Source organism: Eretmochelys imbricata, chromosome 7, assembly GCF_965152235.1.
Source record: "Eretmochelys imbricata isolate rEreImb1 chromosome 7, rEreImb1.hap1, whole genome shotgun sequence".
NCBI lineage: Eukaryota > Metazoa > Chordata > Testudines > Cheloniidae > Eretmochelys > Eretmochelys imbricata.
The window spans coordinates 37,664,395-37,682,974 of NC_135578.1; the positions used below are offsets into that span (position 1 = coordinate 37,664,395).

At 39.1% G+C, this 18,580-nt stretch overlaps 1 protein-coding gene across 1 annotated transcript; it reads left to right on the forward strand.

Annotated features, from left to right (window-relative positions):
- The first annotated feature begins 246 nt into the window (after positions 1-246).
- On the forward strand, positions 247-16,851 carry MKRN2OS (MKRN2 opposite strand). The gene is made up of 4 exons (XM_077821083.1): positions 247-541; positions 6,958-7,007; positions 9,172-9,334; positions 16,178-16,851. Exons 1-4 carry the CDS (start codon positions 324-326, stop codon positions 16,440-16,442), a joined length of 696 nt encoding a protein of 231 aa, XP_077677209.1. The 5' UTR covers positions 247-323; the 3' UTR covers positions 16,443-16,851.
- Positions 16,852-18,580: the final 1,729 nt, after the last annotated feature.

Genomic DNA, 18,580 nt, shown 5'->3' on the forward strand with positions numbered 1-18,580 from the left:
CACAAACTCACTCTCCTGCTGGTAATAGCCCATCCAAAGTGACCACTCTCTTCACAATGTGTATGATAATCAAGGTGGGTTTTTAATTAATTAATATTAAAATGAACACTAGCTCTTTAAGAGGATGTCCAAACATTATGTCTCCAGTTACTAGTTATCCTAACAGTGAGTGGTTAAGTGAGCTGTCATTCTGAATGACAAATCTGAATAACATCCATTCCTAATCCAGTGATCCACCTGCTCCGGGTGAGATTGTGATAGGCAGCAAAATAAGATCGTTTCAGAAAGCTTCCCTCTATTTGCACAAGTAGTTGGCTGAAACAATGCAGTCCTTAGACTCAGAGAAAGGCTTAATCAAGTTCAGCCATTGTAAGAAGGACATATTTTGTTCCTACGTGCCCAAGCTGTGCCCTGTTTGTGGGCAGAGTCTAAACTACAGGAGACTGGAAGATGCACCTGTCAGCATTCCCAGCCCATTTGTCAACGGGCATAGGCAGAAATGTTCATTTTTACTTAAACCTACTACAGGAACATTTCTTAGGTATGGATATTTTGTTTTGTTACTATTGCTAAATGAAGTGTTTCCAAATGTTTACTTATAGCATTTGCTTATGTTAATATGTATTACTGCTTCCTGTGACCTGATCCTACAAGTAAAGAGTTCCACCAAAGCCAATGGAACTACTCAGGTGTGTAAAACCTACCAGATTAAGGTCTTGCAGGAGCAGGGAAACTCCCAGTTAATTCAATGAGAGTTTTGCCTGAGTGGAAACTGAGTAAAATCCTCAGGATTTGTCTCTTTCATGGTAATTTTTCTAATGGGTATCAAACGGAACATACTGTGTATGTATATACACAAGAACATGGCTTTTATTTTTTTAAGATTCCTTGGACCATACTGTATTATTGATTACATAGGGGAGTTCTGATTTAAAATCTTATATAAATTATATGACATTTTATTCAGACACTAGAATTAAAGGTGATGTTGAAAGATTCTATATATGTAAAACAATGAGTTATACACGTATACCAGTTTTCTCCTTTAGAGGGAAAGATGCCAGTGTTTATTACTTTTTAAAGAATGAGTTTTCAATGAAGTCAAACTGAATGAAGTTCCTCTCCCAGAACCTCCTTCCGTCAGTTTTAGTGTCAGAAACAGGCAATCTGGGCCTTGATTTTTCATCTATGAGTGCTCCAAGGCTCTGCAGTGTGAGCTGTACACTATGATTCTGGGCTCATTGTTCTGCTCATCCCTCCTTTGTTGCTGGTGACCACAGCAGCATGTGTGTTTTTCATTTAAATAAATTTTTCTTTTAAAGATAAACTACCTTTGTTAAGGCTAAACGTGCTATAATCTATTAAAATTAAATTAAAAAAAAAAACACAACACAACAGGCATTACATGTTTTCTGCCAAAGCTTTAAAGAAAGTCAAAGCACAGAACTGGTGGAAGTCACTCGCTAAGTACCTGGGCCCAGTTTGCTAAAGTGCAATATGAGCTTGTAACAACGGTTGCCTCTTCTGCAGATGGAGAGAAAATGTTTTCTTCATTCCAGTTTATTCAACTAGTTCCTTGCACTGACTAGATCAGTGGTGGGCAACTTGCAGGCCGCATGCGGCTCATCAGGGTAATCTGATTGCGGGCCACAAGACGTTTTGTTTATGTTGACCGTCCGCAGGCATGGTCTGGCCCAATGGGAGCTGCGGGGGACCATGCCTGCGGATGATCAACGTCAGCAAAATGTCTCGCGACCCGCAATCAGAGTACCCTGATAGGCCGCAGGTTGTCCACCATTAGACTATATCATTCAAAGTTGAAAACCAACTGGGAGTTGAAAAAGTAGGAAAGTTTGTTTTTCTCTCCAATCTATGACTAAAAACAAGGAGAGAGAGAGGATGAGATCTACTATAGGCATACAGCAATTCTCCAAAAAGGGCTATATCTCAGGAGTTTAGTGTACCCACCCTACACACACCCACATCATATATAATTTGAAGTCTTATGTTGTTTGTTTAGATGAGGTATGATTTGGAGATGTCAAGGGGTTCCATAAGTCCGTACGTGAGATGAAACGATAGTATAAAAAATGATAGCGTCATTTTTGTACTGTTCCAGGAACACTGCAATATGACTGACTGTAGTTTTTACTGTTTAAGTTAAAATTAACACCTTAATGTTATTGGTCAAAGCTACCAAACAAAAATCCATTACAAGATTTTTACTGATTTTGCATGGACAAGTATTTTTTTTTTTTTAGAAATTATGAAGCTGTTTAGCATGTGGCAAAAATGGTGAATATCAACATTTGCAGTATACTAATATGAAAACATTTCATATTGCATGTTCTTAATTGTCAAAGTAGCTTACAAATTATTACCATAGTTTTCTATATTTTCAGTTGAAATTTGCTGACCAGATTAGTCTCACAATGAAGGTTGTGCACAGTAGGAGTAGATTGTGTCCTCATAGTTTATACTGCATAGTGGGTAGATATAAATATATATGAGTTCCTAATATAATGCTTTTCCATTTGTTAGCTTTTGTACTTACAATGTAGCTGCTAGTCTGCCTGGTAGGCTGTTTTAATATGTAACTGCCTGTGCATGCAGTACTAACCTTTGAAATATTCTAGAAACTAGCTTTTTAATTCAGTGACACCCAAGTATTAGTGTTAGATAACAATATGCAGCTTCCTACTGAGATTCAATCAAAATGTTTAGTAATCAAAAATGGCAATTTTGATACTAACATATATATCTACTTTAACATAAGTCTGTATACTTGTACAAGATGAAATATGGTGGTGGTGGTAATGCCAGCAATATACTTTGGGCATTTTACCTCTACAAGAAAGTTATAGTATATGAAGACATGAAGAATACAAGCCCTTTAAAGCATCCATCAAAGAGAAAAAGACTCTTCACAAACTTTGAAAAATGTGTTATTTGTCAAGAAAAATCAAAAGAATGCAAAAAACTGTCAAAAGCCACCAGTCTTGGACAGTATTCTGTGATGCTGGCAGCAGAATCTAGGAGAGATGAACTGTACTGGAGACTACTATATGAGTCTTGTAGTTTAGATGATAGGCCACCAACACTATCACAGGGATTGCTTTCAGAAATACATAAGTGGAATTTGGCACATGTCAGAGTTGTACTGAATCCAGAAAAGAAAACTCTGAATCCGACCAGAGAACATCAATCGTGTTCAATCTGCTTCTATAGCTACCAGAGTAAACACATCCTCCAGTGATTAGTCCTGTTGTATTGTTCACTTGAGAAAACCACACAAAAAAATACAAGCAACTTCATAAAATAGAAATATTTGAGAAAGCAACCAATCTAAGGGAGGCAGCACTTCAAAGAGGAAACGATGACATGTTGCAGAGAATATCTCTGGAAGATTTGATTGCTAAAATGCAGTTTATCACTCTACCTGCCTTTCTTCCTATGTGAGTAAAATGAATCTTAAAGCAAAACCATCTAGTTTCTCTTCAACAATACAGTCCCCTTATGATATTTCATCAGCTGATTGAAGAGATAAGATCATTGTCTATGTACAACAAGAAGGCTCTTCTCCTGTCCTAGCTATAAAGCTCTACTTCCCTCAGACGTAGAAACTGCAAGCTATTCCAGTAGCAAGTTACATGCCAGATTAGAAAAAACACTGATTCTGCAATTTTATTCCATGCAAAGCATGGACAAAGCCAGTCAACCATTGTTCTAGGCTATGCAATAATATTAGCTGACACTACTCAAGTTGCTAGTAATCTGAAGAAGAAACTTATATCATCCAACTGTTTTATGGATGTTGTTCTTCCGAGTGGGCCTGATGAACAGCTTTCAAATTAACAAATAGTTTTGAATAATGCCACTTCAATCCTTCAGTCTGATATAGCCAAAATGAAAGCCTCAGATTATTACTCAAAGCCAGGTAGTTGTAGTTTACAGTGATCAACTACTTTTGTGCCCCACTGGTGCAGGAGTTTGTCCTTTGATAGATAAAATGAGTATCATCCTTCAGAAGACATTCAAAGAAGGTGCCTCTCAATTGCGGAGCGTATAGTATTTCACAGTTCCAAAATTATCACATCACTGCTCATAAGTAAGACTGAGAGTCTGTCATGGAAGTCACAGATTCCATGACTTTTTGGGACCTCCGTGACTTCTGCAGCGGCTGGTGTGGTTGACCAGGGGCCGCTTGAGCAGCTCAGGCAGCCCATGGGACAGCCGCACCAGCTGCTGCTGGGGCAGTCTCAGGCCACCAGGGGTGAGGCAAGGGGTTGGGGCACGGGTGAGGGCTCTGGGTGGCATTTACCTCGTGGGGCTCTCTGGAAGCAGCAACATGTCCCTTGGCTCCGTCCTAGGCTGAGGTGTGGCCAGACAGCTCTGTGCACTGCAGCTGCCCCAACAGCTCCTATTGGCCATGGTTCCTGGCCAATGGGAGCTGCAGAGCCAGCGTTCAGGGTGGGGGCAGTGTGCAGAGCCCTACTGGCCATGCCTCTGCATAGGAGCTGAGGGACATGTCGCTGCTTCCAGGGAGCCACGCAGAGCCAGGTAGAGAACCTGCCAGCCCCACCAACCCCTCGCCCCCTAGCAGCTGAGGGGGTCCCAGGCTATGCACCATTGCCCACCCCTGCACCCAGAGCACCTGCGGCACCCTTGGGCCACCCCCTGCCCCAGAGCACCCAAGATTTAGTCAGGGGTATATAGTACAAGTCATGGACAGGTCACGGGCCGTAAATTTGTGTTTACTGCCTGTGACCTGTCCATGACTTTTACTAAAAATACCTGTGACTAACACGTAGCCTTACTCATAAGTCTTGCTGCATAGCTACACTATGAATTTGGGTCTCAATTTAATTGACATACTACACCTTAATGGCTTCTGCATCAATTACTAGTTCTGCAAAAACTGACTACAGGCAGGTGTGTTCATTCTAAATGGAATTGTATCACTTCATGCTGGTGGAAATCTCATTCATGAAGGAGATGATAATATAGACATCAACACAGAGATAACTGATGGGAAGAATACCTTCCGTTCAATGGCTAGAGTGGCATTTCAACAACAGTCTGCAGATAATGAAGCATCACAAGACATATCACTGAAGCATGGGAAAAAAAAGTCACTTAACTCTCCATGGACAATCAGAGTCTCTTATACAGTGCGCAGTATTTGAAAAACCTAGAACACACCCCGAACCAACGAGCCATGAAAAAAAACACTTGAGAAAAATCAACTGTCTGTAGTCAGAACAATCTTTCCTGCACTGAACTGTGTACATGCCCAGACAAAGACTGTGGTAACCCATGCACACTTAACAGAGATCATAATGATGAACAAGATGATGACAATGATGTTGATTAGAAATGTCACCAGCACTCTTACATTTCAATGATACCTGTGCAAATTAATTATACTTTGTTTTACTCTTTAAATTATGGTTGTGTTGCTCTGAAATCACAAAAAAAAATCCAATTTTATGTCTTGAAATAATACACAGAGTCATGAAACTAACACAAATGAATGCAAATATTTTGAAGATGTCATTTAAACACGTTGTCACTGTTTATCCCAAATCTATGATAACGGCGTCACTGGACCGCTCCATAACATACCTCATCTTAAAGTAGACATATTAAGCTTTCAAATGATGTGCATGTGCATAGGGAGGGTACATTAAATCAACCAAATAGGTAGTATCTGCCACTCACCTACTAGTCCTTTAAGATTTTAGATCATGATGGCCAGAAACTATCAGTTCAGTTCACTAAACTACAGATATACTTCCTTGGTTTGATAAATCACTTTATTTCTTATGTATCCAGCATATTTAAGGTAGTTTTATTTAACTATTTAAACAACTATTAAACTGTTAAAAACAAATTTAAAATGCTGTTTTTGTTCATTTTTAATTTAATTTGAATTTCCATCCAAATGCAGCCTGACAAATCACAAGTAAAATATTATCTAGTAAATATATGCATCATTCACCACTTTATAACATAATAAACATGTAAAAATTAAGAAGCTGAATAAATGTATGTCAAGCTATATAATTGCTTAAATAGATGTATATAGATGTACTTTCTGGTTAGCAAAAAGTAGTACAGTAGAACCTCAGAGTTATGAACACCTCGGGAACGGAGGTTGTTCATAACTGAAATGTTTGTAACTGAACAAAATATTATGGTTCTTTCAAAAGTTTACAACTGAACATTGACTTAATACAGCTTTGAAACTTTACTATTCAAAAGAAAAATACTGTTTTAATCATCTTAATTTAAATGAAACAAGCACAGAAACAGTTTCCTTACCTTGTCAAATTTTTTTTTTTTTAAACTTTCCCCTTTTTAAAAAAGTAGTTTATGTTTAACACAGTACTTGCTTTTTTGTGGTCTCTGTTGCCTGATTGCATACTTCCAGTTCCAAATGAGGTGCGTGGTTGACCAGTCAGTTTGCAACTCTGAGGTTCTCCTGTACTGAATTACACCAACCAACGAGAATCAACCTTTCTTTAGGAAAATAGGTAAAGAGTACAGATGCGAAACAAGATTAAAATTGATTATTACATAAAAGTTTTCTGTTTGTTGATTAAAATTGGTGATTTAAATGACTTATTTAAATCAGTCCATCCTGTTTTGTCCTAATCAGAGATGAGTGAACTTGTTTGGGTAAAATAAAACCAAACCCTGAACCTTTTCTGGGAATGAAAATATTTGTCTTTTAAGTTTTTCATGGTGGTGGTTGTTCATTTCCATTTGCTTGTCCCCATCCTGGTTTTAGTCAGGATCCAAAATACCAACAGAGAAAACAGCCTTTTCAGGTTATTTTTAATAGGCCAGAAGGGGAAAGTGGTAGAAATTTTTGCATACCAGATCTAAAGCCAAGCAATATTTACAAGAAATAACATATTTTCAGTCATGAAAACATTCCCATTTTTCTTTCAGAGAGTATGATGGAAGCTCTGATCTCCATGTCGGAATAACCAATACTAATGGTAATACGGGCTTTGCAATTAGTTTATATTCTTTTTAAAAATGTTGTGCATCTCTAATGTTTCTCCACTACCTTACTAGGATTTGCACTGTATATTTAACATTTGGCTTTCCTGCTCTCTACCCTCCCAAACCGACATTTGGGGCTAAAGTAGTCTTACTGCCTGAGAGCTGAATGGCACTCATTTCCAAGCCAGTCAATTCTACATTGCTATGGTTGTTGGGTCATATTAAAGAAGTTCTGTATTAAAATCACAAATGAGTTTGATTCCCCATAGTTTAAATTCCAGGGTATTACTAATTAAGAGGTCTCTTGGTTTTTGGTACTGTATCTCTACTTCTATGTGTGAAACTTGCAAGCTGCTAATTGCGTTAGTACATTCTAAGACAGAGTCTGTTCTCAAAGCAATTCACACAGAGAGAGACTCAAAGCAATACTCTGTAACAACAGAAACAGAACCCAGAGACTCCCCACCCTTTTGTTGTATTAACAATTGTGATTAAAATAGAGATAGAGGATGTATGTGGATGGATGCTTGGTGTGGATAACAACTGAATGATCAGGGAGGTGCCAGCCTAAGAATCCAGTGTCTATCGGCTGAAGAAGGCGTCAAGTGGAAATAACCAGAGGACACCCCCCCCCCCCCCGGAGGGCAGACTGGAATCCACCCAACAGCCTCAAGGACGGGAGAACCAAAGAACAAGATAACATCTAGCAGCACGGAGCCGTCAGGAATGTGCTATCTGCTGATTGATTCAGCAACAGCATGATGAAACAATTCCCACAGACTAGCCTAGGAATAAATTCCTATAAAAATAGACTCTAGAAAGTGAGAACTTTGTGGGGGTCTGATTCTGCAAACCAACTTCCAGGAGCATCAGATGAGCATCTGACAAGGCCCTGCTCCCTCCTCATGTCCAGGCCACCTGGCCAGTGGCTTGGCATGAGCAACTCTAAGGCTGGTAACTATGATAACAACCTTGCAGAACCTTTGTGTGTGTGTGTTTGTATGAATGAATGTGTGAATAAATATGAGATTGAATGGAATGTTACAACTATAACTAACTGCTTACTATGATTCTTTCTGTAGTCACAATAAATGTGGTATTTTGCCTTTTTCCCTTTAATAAGATCCTGCTGGTTTTTAATTTATTGGTATAACATGGTGACATATGAGGCTTGCTGTTAAAAAACATCCTCCCCTTTACTACAAAAGACCTGCAATGAAATCCTGGCCCAACTGAAGTTAATGGAAATTTTACCATTGACTTTAATGACGTTAGGATTTCACCAAGACCGAGAATTTGAATCCAGGATTCTGTCTTGACCCCGAACCAGATCCATTTATTATCCTCCCCAGACCCCACAAATTTTGGAAGTATGGACAAAAATGGAACCCACATTCAAAACCAAGCACAGCCCCATTTTGTCCATCTCCAGCACAAAGAACTAACTAGGCAGCCCACTGTACTATGGCCTTTTAATGAGATTTAAGTATGCTGAATTGTTTCTGCTGATTTTTAAGCACATACTAATCTTAAAGGGACAATTGTTAAATTAAAAATATTTTTAAAAGTCCTTGCCCACATGCTATAATCCCTCTGATTATTAAAATTATAGAATTTTAAAAATCTAATTTATCAGTGTCAGTGCTGTTTACTTTTTGCATTTTTTCCTCATCTTGGACAATGAAAATAGATGTCAGTTTTACTTTAATTTATAGTCTCTTTCTGGATAATTTCAATTTCATGTACTAGCACCATGCTGCCATATTAGGGTTGCAAACATGGCAGAGGATCAATAATTTATTTTAAAAGAAAATGTTTCATCTGGAGTTTAAAGAAAAACTTTTGGGTTTAGGTTTTGTGAAAGGTTATTTTTCAGAATCTAAGGTTTTGGATCAAATTTATTTTTCCACTGATTTTTTAACAAATGCAAAGTGAAATTACAGTATAAAAATGCAAACTGTTTCATGATCAAGATTAGACATGTCATATGTTTTAGGGGGGAAACAGTAATCTGCAGGCTGTAGTAATTACTGTACTGTCATGAATAATGCCATTAGGGAAAGCAATATTGTTGTAACTAGCTGTCTCATCTTATAACAGTGGACTTTTATTTCTGATTCTCCTCCCTTGCTGACAATCTGCTGCTTATGTTTCCAGGGTTGGTGTATAATTACAATGAAACAGGCATTCATAGAGTTGAACTTGGGTGGGAGCAATGCATTAGTATCCCACTAATGCAGCCAGACATGTATGGACTGCTTGATCAATGGGATAAGTACCTAGAAGAATTCTCTACGGGAGAGGCCTGGTTTTTTCACAGGTATGTAGTTTAGCAGATAGATGTACTAGAATAGTAATTATTAAAGGATGATGAATTGGGATATTCAGCTTTGGATTCTGCTAAACATGTGGTTCACAGCTGAGATTGATTTACCCAGTCATACAGGAGCCAGTCTGAATAACTCCTTCCTACAAAACACCACTTGAAAATCGACACCTTTGTTAACAGAAAAGGGTATTTTGAGGTAATTATTGAAGTAACAGACAACCCTGATGGAATGCAGAACCTCTACAGCGTATTAAGGTCAATTTTTTAGCAATGTGAGTTTGTGCACTACTGATAACATTCTCCTCACCAAGTCATGGCTCCTGAAGAATGTATGGTTGGCTGTGGAAAGAGAATCACTGACTTTTCCCAGTTCTGTAGTCAAAGAATCACTGGTTATGGGATTCAACCCTCTAGCTACCTTTTGATCTACAGGGTAAAATCCTGACCTTACTGAAGTCTATGGGAGCTTTGCCATTGACTTCAGTGGAGTCAGACTTTCATCCACAGTGTACATCCAGATGCGTACTTCATGTCAATAGTCAGAAATGGAAAAAATATACTATCAGGCTTATCTCCAGCAGTTCCAGCTAGTTTGCAATGTTTTCCTTTCCCTAATTAACTAGGGAAAGACGTCAGCACAAAACCATCATGTTCGGCATAGAATGCTTCATTCTTTTTAGGTTCTATAGGGGCTGATGGCTGACAACAGCATCATCAGTGATGTGGTCAGGCTGGAACATGCATGTCACCTCACCAGGCATACAGGCAAACAACAAACTTACAGCTTCAAAGGAGAAGGCTGATGCTCTAAATGTTCATTTTAAAAAGTGAAATTACTAAATATCCTATTTGGGCCCAATCGTGTGAAACGCTGAAGTCAATGGGAGGACACTTGGTATTTTGTAGAACCAAGCCCAATTTTAACCACTGTATGTTTGGCTGCTGTAATGGTGTATTTTAACATTTCTTTTTGAGTCTTCCTTGTCTTTTTGGCTGAAATCAAAAGGATTTGATTTCAAGTTAAATTTTCAAAAGCAACTAAGTGACTTCAGAAAATGAGTCCCATTGACTTCCAGTTAGTCTGGCACTTTTTAAATTCCCACTCGTAAGTGTTTCTTCTTAAAAGTAATTTGATGTCAAACAAAATGATGGTGGAGAGACGGTTAGGTATTTACACTTTTTTCTACAAGCCTTTTTGATAGCAAGAATATTTAATTCCTAGACAGCTTACTCACAAAAGTGACCTACTAGTCCCAAGTATGCCTGCGGTCACTCTCTGTCCATGAAGAAAAGGAGTACTTGTGGCACCTTAGAGACTAACCAATTTACTTGAGCATGAGCTTTAAAATAAATTTAAAATAAATTGGTTAGTCTCTAAGGTGCCACAAGTACTCCTTTTCTTTTTGCAAATACAGACTAACACGGCTGTTACTCTGAAACCTCTCTGTCCATGCACACCCATTCTAAATGGTGACATATTGAGCTTTCTAGATATTCTAATAGAATAGATAGCAATTTTACACAGATTTTTCAGATCATTCACCAAAACTATGCAGATTCAAACACAAATTTTAGAAAATTGGTCCTGCGTTAAGTTTTTTGTAGTGAACTAGTTTTATTACTGCATTTTGAACCTCAGCAAGCATTGGGCCAACTAGTTCTAATTCCTGTTCTTTAATTTGCTTCCAAATGACTGGCAGGCATACAAGCAAAGTCTTGAAATGGAGCTGAAGCAAATTAATTGACTCACTGACAAAAAATGTTTTTCTTGAACTTACTTTAACCAAAAGTAAAGATCATTATTTTAAATTGTTCTAAAATCTGCGTAACCTTTGAAAGAAGCTATAGAAGTTACATTTTACCTTTTTGTTATACAGTCTAGTGCTGTGATGACAAAGTGTATTTTCTGCTGATCCAGATTTTGTGCTCCCCCTGCTGCAGTAACTGTAAGCCACTGGTTTTGTCTGAGACAGATAATATTCATTTACGGTTTTGGTTTCTCTCTCATTATTTTCTGCATGATTCTAAAGACAATGTGTGATTTGTAGCCATTATAATTTTATATCCTGAGAATTTAGTTCTCTCTCAAACAATAAAGCTTAGATGACTATAATGTGTTAAGACACCAACTATGTGAATGATCTTGGGCTTCAGCATGAAAAATCTGATTTAATATGTCCCTTCCCAAGACCTGAAAGAAAATCAGTCATGCTTCCAAGTTACAAATACAAAACAAAGATCCCAGGAGTGGTCTCTACTGGGATCATTAGATATCTGTGGAAAGCAAGTAGAGGCAGCAAGTGAAGAGTAAAAATGTATTCCAAGAAATATTTGTGATTTCACTGAGAGCAGCTCCTTAGGAAAAGAATAAAATCACTGTCTCTGAACTCAATTTTTAAAATAAGCCATGTTGTCTCAGCTTTCCTTCTAAATTAAAGGTTATAAAACATGTGGGAAAGACTTGTGTTGTATTTTAAGAGACCCCACATACTTTGTATATTGCCTAGGAATGTAGAGGAGACTATAAAATACCTAAATTCCCTCTTTTAATTTAAATTAAGTTATCTACATGGGGACACTAAACTATACCTTGCTTTTTATTGGAAGAATCTGTAAAAATTAGATGCAATGAATGGTGCCTTTCTGCCGTTTTTTTAAATGGTATATATAAATGCAAGAAAGAGTAGGAGTGGCAACTGAGTCAGACGTAGATAACCTCCAGTGGCTTAAGTTACAGGCAACTTTATTTTTGCTAATACCAGGCCATATTTCCCATTCAAAGGTGGTAATCTAAAAACACATTCAGGGCCATCCTTAGACATATACAGCATACATTTGCAGCGCCCCTGGGTCTTAGTGTCCACCCGTCTGCCTCTTCCTATCCCTGTTCTGACCCTTCCTGCAGGCTCCCATCACAACTGGCTGCTGCAGCCTGGTGAGTCTTCCTCCAGAGGTTTCAGAATAACAGCCGTGTTAGTCCGTATTCGCAAAAAGAAAAGGAGTACTTGTGGCACCTTAGAGACTAACCAATTTATTTGAGCATGAGCTTTCGTGAGCTACAGCTCACTTCATCGGATGCATACCGTGGAAACTGCAGCAGACTTTAGTTTAGACTTTAGCAAACTGCAGTTTCCACAGTATGCATCCGATGAAGTGAGCTGTAGCTCACGAAAGCTCATGCTCAAATAAATTGGTTAGTCTCTAAGGTGCCACAAGTACTCCTTTTCTTTTTCCTCCAGAGGGGATCTAGTACTTAAAAGTGAAAGCCTTCCAGCCTGCCAGACCTATTAACACAACATTTAAACTGCTAAAGAGCCATTCAAGTGGTAATGAAGCCCTTTAGCAGGCATTTGCCAACCCCCAGGTATATACTGTCAGTTTCTGAATACTGACAAAAACAGCTGTGCATTACTGTAATATTTACTCAGAACATGTTAGTCTATAGGACCTTAGTTTAAAATTTGTTTTCAAAATAATATTTCATTAGTGTGTTGCTGAAGATTATAAAAATCACATCTCTAAAAAATCCTTATATAGATTTTTAGATGCACAATTCGAGTATTCATCTTTATTTAGCCTTAAATGCTTGGATCTTCAGACATATAGCTTTTTTAAATAAATCCTTCAAAAGACCACCCTTATCTAAAATACACATGAGCCGGGCTGCCATCAGGCATAGGGGCACCAGTTTAATACTGCATAGGGCCCCATAAATCCTAAGGATGGCACTGAACACGTTTGATAGTGATGAATGTGATAATGCGTCATTTGTTATAAATACAATGATGGCAAACTAAAATCCCCCAAGTTATCTTCAATAAACAGCAATGGAACCCATTTTCTGTTACAGTGCTATACCCCATTATGACCTTGTTTCAGCAGAAACACTTAAGCATGTGCTTTGCTGGGTTGGGCACAAGCAGACTAACTTTAGGCATCCAAACGTTTTAAATTTGGACTAGGACTAGTGAGAAAATTGCACTGGGGTTTCCCAGCTGTTGTGCAATGCAGCATATTTACTTATAATTACTTAACTAAAACAAAGAGAAAAAGGAGTACTTGTGGCACCCTAGAGACTAACAAATTTGAGCATAAGCTTTCGTGAGCTACAGCTCACTTCATCGGATGCATGTCCAGATCCTGGGCTGGGGGGCCAGGGCGCTCTGCGTGCTGCTTTTGCCTGCAGGTATGCCCCTCCCCCCCCCCCAGCTCCCATTTGGAGCCAGTACTGGGGGCGGGGGCAGTGCCCGGAGCGCCCTGGCGCTCCTGCCTGGGAGCCGGACCTGTCCTTCTGGCTGCTTCTGGGACACAATGCAGTGCCACCCAGGACAGGTACAGACTAGCCTGTCTTACCACCACAGACCCGGCATTTAACAGCCCAGTCAGTGGTGCTGACTGGAGCCACCAGTGTCCCTTTTCGACAGGGTGTGCTGATCGAATGCATCCGATGAAGTGAGTTGTAGCTCACGAAAGCTTATGCTCAAATAAATGTTAGTCTCTAAGGTGCCACAAGCACTCCTTTTCTTTTTGCGAATACAGACTAACACAGCTGCTACTCTGAAACTTAACTAAAACAATAAGCTATGATGAAGCAAGTATATTCAGGCAATAACATGCTTAGCAAACCAGAAGTCAGAGGTCACTATAAATACATAATGCACCAAAGCAAAAGAGCTTTGAAGAGAAATAGCAGAATGCTTTGAACTAGACTCAGTCCTCCATGGTACAAGTCTGCAGAAGACTGGATGTTGCAAATGAATATTGTAAATTCCCAGGGGTAACAAGCAAGTCTTGTGCATTCATAGGTCCCCTTGCCAGGAGATACACAGTACATAATATATAACACAGAAGTGACAGCTATACAGGAGGCAAGAGGAGAGAGGGTCAAAGGACTAGGAGAAGAAGATTTCTGTAGGAATGGGAGGTGGTTATGGAAAGGGCATAGAATCAGGTAGGGGACAGAGCAGGTGGTCTGTGCAGGGGTTTACAGAAGGGAAGTGAAGTAGTAAGGGGGCGGGGGGAGTAGTAAGAAGACCAGAGATGTGCAGGAGGAGAAAGAGATAAGATTATATTAAAGTTGACTGCTATTGCTGTAAAAATTCTTAAGATACATACTATTAACTTATAGGAGAGGTTGAGAAACAATACAAAGATAAAAAGACAGATAATTGCAGCCTACTTTTGGCTTAGGTGGTTCCATAGGACAGTCCAACTTGAAGAATAATATTCTGGTTAAAAATGGGGAAAAGAACATATAGAAAAAATGTTAATTTGTCTTTCAAGCGTTAACTCCATTTCAATTAGTTACTTAAAGGCATTTCTGCCCTTGTGATACATGCGCAATTTATTATCGCCAACAGGAGTTTGCCAGGCAGAGTATATGCCCCTAGATCAACATAATAATAATAGCATTTAATTGGTTTAAACTATGCTTCCAAGGAAATACTACAGTGAAAGATGTATGTCGTGGCACATTCACATCACTGCTGCAGGTGACAGCTTTCTGAACCGGATAATAGTACAGCAATTAACAAGGGGATAGATAGCTAACTTGGTCAAAGCTATCTTCTTATTTTAAACACTGGAATTTATAATTGCATACGCTAGAGCAGGGGTTCTCACAAGAAAATTTTTGGTGGCCTCAGAGTGCAGCCACCAACTGTTACTGGTGGCCACTCTAAGTATTAGGAAAAATTGTCAATTAACTTCAGGAAAAACAAATACATATGCACATATACATGTCCAAATCATTGTAATTTATTTACGTAGGGTTTTTTTGCAGACTCAATAATAAAAATAATGTACAGTTTTTTGTTCTTTACTGGACCTAAACAGAATAGAAACAAATAATGTGCTTTGTGTTCTTGTTCCTTTTTGTTGTTGTTTCTTTTGCTTTTTTGGTTGCTTGTTTTTTTTTAAGACTTGCTAGCTAATAAGTCCGTTTCTGTGAAAAGTGATATTTATCACTTTTCACAGCAGCAGACTTGCTATCGAGGCAGTCAAAAGTGATATTAACAAACATACAAATATCACTTTTCACAACAGACTTACTCAGCCCTGACAAGCTGGGGGACAAATTAAGCCCTGGATGGAGAGGTGGGTAGGGAGGCATCTCAGGGCCAGGGGTGACAGGGCTAGGGATGTGAGTCTGGGGACTGGAGCCCAGCAGCAATGCACTAGGGCCAGAGGACGAAGTGGGGGCCAGGGCAATGTGTGTGTGGATGCGCGGGGGTGAGCTTGGGGCCAGCAGTCGCTGCTGTATGGCTGGGGCTGGATCGCACAGCCCCACGGGTGGAGTCCAAAACCCTGTGGCTGGGGGTCAGAGCCCACTGCTGCATGGCCAGAGCCCAGGGCCAGAGGAGGCAGGTGGGCAGGGGGTGGAGCCCACTGCCACACATCTGGAGCCTGCCACCCCAGGTCTGAAGCCCGAGCCCCACTGCCTGCCTGATTCTCCAGCATTTGTGGCTCCAGAGGGGGACAGGGCCCAACACCTACTGGCACCACTGGTGGGAGGGGGACATCCCCCTCACCCCATCACTACCAAGGAGGCTGTGGCTGCACAAAAAGCCTCTGGCTGCCGCATGTGGCCACATTTGAGAAATGATGCGCTAGAGCTTAGAATCTGACTTTTTTATGCCCACAATTTTGCAGCATCTGAGAGCATCAGAGGGACAGTCATCATTACAGGTGCATTTAAGTTCTAGCATTAAGAGAATTTTAGTATTTTTGGAAGGTGTATGGTTCTTTATCTCAGCCAATAAATCATCATCTCCAATTTACACACACTATTTGAAGAACTAGTCTGTCTCATTAACCTGGTTATCTGTTTCACAGGTACGATGAACACCACCACAACTGTTATACCTTTGCACTGGCATTTATTAACTGTGTCTTGGTTGCACAAGGTAAGCAGCCAATGAGTAAAAGTGAATTCACAGAAAGATTTGTGATACCACAGACAAGGAAAGCTTCCAAGTATATCACTGTCTACCAGGAGGTAGCAGAAAATTATTTCTACATTGGTGACACCCTTGATCAAGAAAAAAACAATTCTGGAGAGGACGCATTGTTACATGTTTACAGGCATTCAAAGCAATGAAAACAGATCCATAAATAGGAAATCTTTGGGTCCAAGCTTCAGTTCTCCCTCTATATACCTGACATGCCTTCCTGCAATATTTGAAAACTAACTGATTGTAGAGACTGACTGTAGAACTCAGATATGTCTGAGAAAAGGATCATCCCTTTCATCTCTCTCTTACAAGACATTAACATGACACAAGAAGGAAAAGACTTGTATGAGAGTGTTCTGGGAGCTTTAAAATTTTGCACTCTGCAACTAGCTAACTTTCATGAGCACTATCACTATGGGAAATTATATATGTTCCTGTTTGCTATATCATACTAAAAGTTGTATGAGTGTAGTCATGTTTTGTAGTAGACTATGTGAGTGTTGTAAATTAAAACAACAAATGTAGATTACCTTTTGACCAAGGTCAGAAAAACAGTTTGTGACAAAAATGAATGGTGACACTTATTCACTATTCTCCACTAAAACACTGCTTGAATTAAGAAAGCACTGCAATTACTGGTCATATATACTATTTTCCTCATATGCAATATGCAGATACTAAAATGCCTGAGATAAGGTACAAACTGAGTAAGTTTTAACTTTACCAATAAGTGGCAGTGTTCATTCAGTTTCTTGTAAACATAAAGTACTATCATAAATGCTACGTTGTACCTCCATATTTTTACTACCATTGCAAAAATAAATAGCTGGAGTAAAACTATACTCCTCTCTCTCTAGAGGGGCTATTTTCCAGTGAAGTGTCTGGAAGTATTCAGTACTCTACAAGAAACATTTTATACTAGCCAACAGATTTTGCAGGCTGTTGTGTCCATAACTAGCACTGGACTTGTCAGAATGTCCCTCAACAAGAAATTAAAGGATTTGAAAAGACTGAACAGCAGTTTTACAGATTGTTTCTGCAGTCATGCACTGACCTATTATGGCCAACTTTTGCTAGTTTTCACTGTTCTAAACCCTAAATAACTTCACTAGAGTTAATCCAGATAGATATCAATGTAACAGAGCAGAGTTCAGCCTTATTTCTCCTTGTAGTTTTTGCAAAAGCTCAGCCAGAGCTAGTATGAATCCAGGTTCTATTTTCTTCAGAATTCTAATAAATGGTTCTTAATTTTGTCCCACCTCTAATTTATACCTTTGTATAAATGGTAGAATAAGTATAAAAAACAACAACATTCTTTAACTTCTTACACCACACAGTTCCATTTATTTCTTACTGTCATAAATGCCTTCTGCCATTGTTTACTATATTTTAAAATTGTATTTAACATCAAGCACTCCAAAAATGAAAAATAAGAACACTGAAAGAAGTTCTCATTAGGGTGAAATTCACCCCTGTTCAGAGGGTAAGCACAAACCCCCTCTGTACTACTTAATCCATATTTTGGAAATTCAAATGGAACTTAAATAGTGCTGGGCCTTGAGATGTGTTTCTGCTCAAGGGTGAATTTCTGATTGGCTCAGAACAAGGACCTTCTGTGCTTTTACCAATCGGAATACACTTTGTGAATGAAAATATATGGCAAGTTTTGGTCTCCCTGGTTATGCACTTCTAAAGGAAATAATTTGGTGCAATAGCATTGAAAATATTAAGTATGGTCTGCTCTATGAAAAAAAAAATACCTTGATATCTACTTTCTATAAATATCTTGACATTCAGCTTGGAGAGAGAAGCCATTATCCAGCCACAACATTTCCAATTACAGTACAGACGCTACAGAGGGAAAACACAAACATTAGAATATTTTTCCCTTTTTTCAATTTTATACATAGTGTAATCTACAATGAAATGGTGCTTTATATTGCTACATTGCTGAAACAGAAGAAGATATGGCTGGATTACACTGTGTTGACTATCCCTTGCTGGCAGATGATTCCTTGAGGACCATTACCAGCTGGCAGAGTTTAGAGCAACTCTTGCTTCTGCTGAGGTCAGGGTAGAACTGGCCAAAGAATCAAGGAGCCCCTCTGCTGTGCTGAATGGAAACAGTGTAGAAAAGAATATGTCACAGTGTGTAAAGCAACATCCACTAAAACCAGTTCAATTGGCTAACCAGGTTATCTTCTATGACTAATGACACCTGCAGTGCTACCAAAGGGGACACTTTTGATAACTTACCTTCATGACATTTCATATTATGGAATAC

What these genes read in the sequence shown, in the direction of transcription:
- MKRN2OS (XM_077821083.1), top strand. Translation starts at nt 324, where the DNA reads ATGCAGTCCTTAGACTCAGAGAAAGGCTTAATCAAGTTCAGCCATTGT. An exon ending in CGGAATAACCAATACTAATG is followed by an intron (nt 7,008 to 9,171) that starts GTAATACGGGCT and finishes TTATGTTTCCAG; the next exon opens with GGTTGGTGTATAATTACAAT. An exon ending in GAGGCCTGGTTTTTTCACAG is followed by an intron (nt 9,335 to 16,177) that starts GTATGTAGTTTA and finishes TCTGTTTCACAG; the next exon opens with GTACGATGAACACCACCACA.